General features: G+C 35.7%; 1 protein-coding gene across 1 annotated transcript; it reads left to right on the plus strand.

The window, feature by feature from the left end:
- The first annotated feature begins 2,107 nt into the window (after positions 1-2,107).
- Positions 2,108-5,832, plus strand: LOC149548127 (AP2-like ethylene-responsive transcription factor TOE3). Its single transcript, XM_089794832.1, has 10 exons — positions 2,108-2,883; positions 2,958-2,983; positions 3,082-3,112; positions 3,197-3,284; positions 3,371-3,516; positions 4,192-4,236; positions 4,370-4,470; positions 4,722-4,846; positions 4,940-5,203; positions 5,488-5,832. The coding sequence occupies exons 1-10, from the start codon at positions 2,462-2,464 to the stop codon at positions 5,797-5,799; spliced, it is 1,560 nt and encodes a 519-aa protein (XP_089650958.1). The 5' UTR covers positions 2,108-2,461; the 3' UTR covers positions 5,800-5,832.
- Positions 5,833-6,416: the final 584 nt, after the last annotated feature.

Below are 6,416 nucleotides of genomic sequence, written 5' to 3' on the forward strand. Positions count from 1 at the left end.
CTCGATTAACACTCTTTTCTACCCCAATTCCTTCGACACATGAGTGAGCTTGGTGGACACTGTCATCTGTTCAGAGTAAACCTGTGAACACTCCGTAGACAAGAAAAACTATCTTCATTAACCAAGTGAGCTCGGTAAGCATTTTCTGTCAACTGATATGACATTTGTGTAACATCAAAGACAACACACAAGTAATCAATTGTATCCAACACCAGACAAGGTAGAATGAGGCACCAACTCCACTTCAACTTCCTTCTCCATGACTAGCATTTTCCTTTTCTCAAAACCCATGTCTTTAGTTGTTGCACATCTTTGTTTCTTTTGGACTATTGTAAGGTGAGAAGGGCTTTCCTTTAGAGAGGATATGAACCACCTCAACTTGCTCAGTTAGTTTCCTTAGGCTCTCATTGGTACCATTCATATCTGATTTACTAACTACAACCACCAAATTCAACTTCTTTGGAGTCACCTTGATTACCTTCTCAAACTTACTAATTTTTTGTTCATGGTCTTGCTTAATGTCACTGATCCTTTTAGCCAAGGAACATGTGCTAGCCCAAGTGTCATTCAATTTCTAAGCCAAGGGAAATTATTTTGTAAGCTACATTCTCAGATACAATCTATCAAACTAAACTTCATGATCATGCATGAAGTTTCTAACCTAAGTATTAACAAATGAGTTCTCACAAATAGAATAGCCATTTTTCATTTAGGGTGTCCTTATATAAGTCCATCGGAGTCTCCACATTTGTCCCCTTATCCTCTTCCTTTGAATCCTGCAAAATAGGGGGCTCGTTGATTTTTACCCTTTTGGCTTGCATTCTAACATTCTAAAACACTTTTTATTGAGATTCTCCTTTTTTAAATTAAAAAAACTATAGTCTCAAGCCATTTGCTAGATAAACATATTCAAGGGTATAATATATTTGATTTTATTACTATAAATCACCATAAAGTTTGCATTAGCATTTATTGTATATCATCATCATCTAACATCCTACATCTTTGCTTGACACATATTTAAACTTTTATATAAACCTAAAGATTTCACTTGTACTAAGAAAGTTCAATAATTTTTTCTTTTATCTATAGTACAAGAATTTTATTTGATATATTTTCAAGATCAAAATACAATATGTCAATTGGTCCAAATATAAAATGAAACATTACACGTGAAATGACTAAAGACTCACCATCCCTCTTATTGACCGCTTTCTATCGAACTCATATATTAATTCAGTTTGATTTATTGTTAATATAATAATTAAAGGCATTAGATATTCAAAATTCAAAATTTATAATGATGGGTACATTTTATCTTTTAGATTTTTTTATAAGCATTATATGCTTGGCATCAACCTTAGAGTTAAAAATGATTTAATAATATGACATAAATAAATTAGTTTAGTGTATTTCTTTCGTAGACGTCAGTTTTATATTGGGAAAGTTTATTTTGTTTGTATATCGTTGTTACCTATAATATTTATGGAAGAAGTCCAGGCAACAAGCCGTTACTTTGGTGGGCCAGTTTCAGTGAGACGATGTTTCCTTGAGCACAACACAGTATTGATAATAGTAAATACAACTATTGTACACCAATGTGACCCATATTTTTTTATTACGTTGCCAAACAAGCTAACATTATGAAAGGAGAATAACGTTGTATTTGATCTTTCCTGTGATGTCCCTGTCCGTTAAAATTTAGAATCCTCGTCTCTTGACGGGATCTCGGTTGGCAGCATTACCAATAAGAAGATCACTGTCACCATCGAACAGCCCACAAGGCAGGTTGCAAAAACTCGTCATGATTCTTAATAATAGTAATACAATTATGTGGTCTTCTTCTCGCTACTAATTAATCCAACCATCATAAACAAAAATGCGTCTTCAATTGATGATCCATGAGTTTTTCTTTTGGTTTTTACACAATATTCGTACCCAGTAATTTATCAGCCAAGATGACAGCGTCCTAGGTTATTAATAATCGTCTCGTTTACTTTCCATGCCAAGCCTTCTTCTCAGGGCTTGGCCGGATCTCGCAATCAGTTTCAGTGGACATTTTTGGATAGTAAATGCATATATACCCTTGGAACAATCCAGTCCATTGCTTTTGTCTTGAGGTTCAAAACTGCACAGTCGCCATTGCAGCCCAAGAGAAAAGCTCTGGGTTTGAGCCGTTTGCTACAGAACACCAGGAAGGACGTCATGGATATATTGCTGAGAAATTAGGGTCCAGCGTATCAGAATCTCAAATAAAAATCTGATCTTGGGTCCTTTTGGGAGCAAAAGTATTGTTACAAGTACATATATACATTCAGATCACTCTCCAATAGAAGCTTGCCCTTGGGTTCTTTGGCGAACAATGGCGTTTAGATGCATATACCAGATTCTTCAATAAAATCTTGATCTGGGCCATTTCGGAAACTTCCCCTTTGTACTTTGGTGCAGCTTGTGATTGAACATGTGGGATCTCAACAATATGCCGATGCCGATGCCGGAGGAGCCTGCCTCCGATGATGACGTCTCGGCCATCTCCACCATGAGCAACTCTGCTTATTATAAGATCTTTGGCTTTTCTTTGACTCGCGATCAGACTACTGCTGAGGAGATCATGAATGGCAATTGCAATGGGGGCCATCATAATGAGTGCGTTACGCGGCAGTTATTCCCAAAGGAGGGGGAGGAGGGGGAGGAGCGGGAGCCGGAGCCTGAGCTGCGAAGAGCTCACTGGGTGGGACTCAAGTTTTCATCGCCCAAATCCTCCGACCCCTCTCCTCCGCCCACCCTCATCAAGAAGAGCAGGCGCGGCCCACGCTCAAGAAGCTCGCAGTACCGTGGGGTTACATTCTACAGGCGAACTGGAAGATGGGAGTCCCACATTTGGTAACATCCCTACTACCTACTCTCTCACATCTCAATTCACTGCTTCATTAATTGAATGCCTTCTTCTTTCACAGGGATTCTGGGAAACAAGTCTATCTCGGTAAGTTTCTGTCGCTTCAACTGAAATGACAAGGCTCATCTATATTGCCACTTTTAAGGTTTCTGTTGTTGAGGAGGATTCTAAAACTTTCTCTGCAGGTGGATTTGACACTGCCCACGCAGCCGCCAGGTAGAATGATTGCTCCTTTTGTTCCTTTCTAATATGAGGGTTTATTTGCCTTACTCTTTTTCTTATTTGGGTACGTTTTTGCAGGGCATATGATAGGGCAGCCATCAAATTTAGAGGCGGAGATGCAGATATAAATTTTAGCATTGATGACTATGAGGAGGACATCAACCAGGTATGTTAAAACGGTCCTCCTCGTTTTTCAATTTCAAATCTTTGTATTCTGTGTGGTTTATGAGTCTGGATTCCCCGAATCCACAGTTGAATAGTTTGTCAAAGGAGGAGTTTGTGCACGTCCTTCGCCGGCAAAGCACTGGATTTCCAAGAGGAAGTTCTAAGTTTAGAGGCGTCACTCAGCACAAATCTGGAAGATGGGAAGCTAGACTTGGACAACTTCTCGGCAAAAAGTATCTCTCTTCTCCCCTCTCAATTCTTTTCAACTTATTATGATTTTATTGTGAGGATTTAGGATTTACTTTTCTTGTTTTCATCACAAGTTTATTAATATATGTTTTAAGATTTCCCCGAAATGAATGATATACTTACAATGTATTCTATATAGCTGATGTTCATTTATTAAAAAGGTTTTGTCCTTGTGCTCTTATGTTTACATGATAACTCATACAATTAGATCTAAAACAATCTACACAATCAGTTAAAGAAAAAAACAAACCGTTATGAACTGTGAAAATGTTTTATGATCTTAATGAACCTTAAAACTCTCAGTACATTGTAATAATTTTTAATTGTCAGCATAATAACATAGTACTCGATCGTTAACTAGGCCTACTGATTTCAGCTTTAGGCTTATTTAGTATGCACAAGTTGTTTAATTATAGCAGATATTATTATTATTATGATGGACTTTTGAAAATGATGAGTATTTACTTGTTATCTTGTTTATATTACCTGAGGTTATTAATTACCCGAGATTATTAGTAATTATTAAAGTGGATGGCAGGTAAGGAAATCTTTCTAATTTGAATAATTTTGAGATGTAAAGAGAAAAGCTTATTTATTTACTCTGAATGTAATAAGAATCACTGTATTTTGCGTTTTCTCACTGAGATTTGTTGTGCCAGGTATGTGTACTTGGGTTTGTTCGACAACGAAATCGATGCTGCAAGGTATGATAATATACTTAGACTCTGAGTTTTTGTGATTACATTGGAACTCTCTATCTGTTGCTTTACTTATGTGTTTAGTATACTTTTTTGTTCTGAAAAATTATAACATGCACCAATTTGTGCAATGTGATAGGACATATGACAAAGCAGCAATTGCATACAACGGCAAGGAAGCAGTCACAAACTTTGATCCTCAAATATATGAAAACGATCCAGATCTTGTAGAAACAAAAGGTGATTATAGCTTTGCTACAATATAATACGTTTACATTAGATTATGTAAGTTTCTTATATAAATATTCCGAGTAACATTTCATCATTTACAAGGGAAAACAGTCTATTTTAATCCCCCGTCTGATCGTTAAGATATGGTAAACAAACATTCATGCGAGACACTTTTACATACTCTAATTTAAAACAATTCAAACTTCCACTAGGAATCTTACATAGTAATTACTAATTAATTTGATTGCAATGTCTTATAGAGAATTTAGGTCTTTGTCTTGGCAACTCAGTTGGAAAAGATAGCAAGCAGTCATTTGAAGGCAAGCGAAACAATGAGAGCAGAATGAAGTCATCCAGCTTACGTGATTCTCGAACCAATACCATGGTAATTTTCCTCATTTGTTATTTGAGCATTGCATAATTCTGAATATTTAAGACCAAAGTAAGCTTTACATGCCTCCCACTCCCACTTACTCAGATTGAAGATAGGCAGAAAAATCAGAGGTTGGAGTCCTTGTATTCAAACGAGTATAACGGGCCTTGCTCAACGCAAGGCAATAAGTTTCTGTCCTTGCAAAAACCCCACACTGTGGGGGAGAATTTAAAGAACAAGAGGCCATGTAGATTGTTATCGCACTCAGAGGAAGGGAATGGACAATTGCTTCCAAAGAGAGCGAGTGTTGATGTGCATCGAGGACCATTAGGAAATCCACTGCCTTCTCTTCCTCACCTAAGCTACAAGGTAATTAACAACAACGCACTGCTATTGTACAAGATGTTGTTATATTATGACACCTTAACAAATTAAAGAGATCAAAGTTTTGAGGAATTTGATTGTTATGTGGGTATTTCTTCATCAATGTTAAATTTATATCCAAGCACAAATCCATTGGATTTTTTCGTTTTTCTTTTTTTATTAAATCACATTCTTCTGCAAATGTTGGTTCTTATGGTAATACTTGTCTCTTAATAGTAAAGATTTGTAGAAACGGAGAGTGATAATATATTGTGTTGTATTGTGTTTAGGGTCCAAGTTATTTGGGTGGATGGAGAGATGAGAGGAGAAGAGCAGTAGCAGCAAGGGAGCAAGTGTCTGGATGGGTTGATTGCCAAATGCACAATCATACATATGCTCCTCTTGCAGCATCATCAGGATTCTCACCCCAAACATTATTCACAACTGATTCTTCTTCTTCTGATCACGTCCCCAAAACAGGATTTCATGTTCAGTTTCAACATACATTGCATGGAAACAATTTGCATAAAACTACGTCTTCCATTAATACCAATGGCACAAGATCTAGTGACCACTTATTAAACTTGTCCTTGGGCTCTTAAAATAGAAGTTGCAATCAGAGTTCTCCCAACAAATTGTTAATGCTTATGGCTATCAATTTTGGCATGTATTGCCATTGTCATAACCATCGCGGACTAGCCTATCGTCTCTTATTTAGACTTATTGTGGGACTTTTAGATTTATTGTGGGACGTTCAGTTGCAATTTCATCTATTTTGAACTTTTTTTAAAAAAATTGATCGAGTGTTTACATACTATTTTAAAACTTTTTATTATATATTTATATTGCTTTATAGGATAGTTTATTATCCATTCTTTTCTACTAATGATAGTTAGAAATATTGCTATTTATTTCCTTTTAACAAAGAAAGCTTTTTATTTTTCTATGAAAGTTAATATGAGTGTTAAATAGCTTTTACACAAATAATTTTTTTTTAATAAAAATATTTGTCATCTTATAAATTATAAAGTAAATAACATTTATTTTGATTATGACTTTTGTTATAATAAAGATGCTATAATTCATTTTAAATTCTTAACAAATTTTGTTGTGGTGAGGATATCTTAATTTTGCCAAAAATAGGATAAGAGATGGAAGAATTCAAGCTTCACTCTTTTCTATATAAAATACATTTTACTTGGATACAATCTATGTTTTC

This window comes from Cupressus sempervirens, chromosome 7, assembly GCF_028749045.1.
Source record: "Cupressus sempervirens isolate cs-2001-9-10 chromosome 7, ASM2874904v1, whole genome shotgun sequence".
Classification (NCBI taxonomy): Eukaryota; Viridiplantae; Streptophyta; class Pinopsida; order Cupressales; family Cupressaceae; genus Cupressus; species Cupressus sempervirens.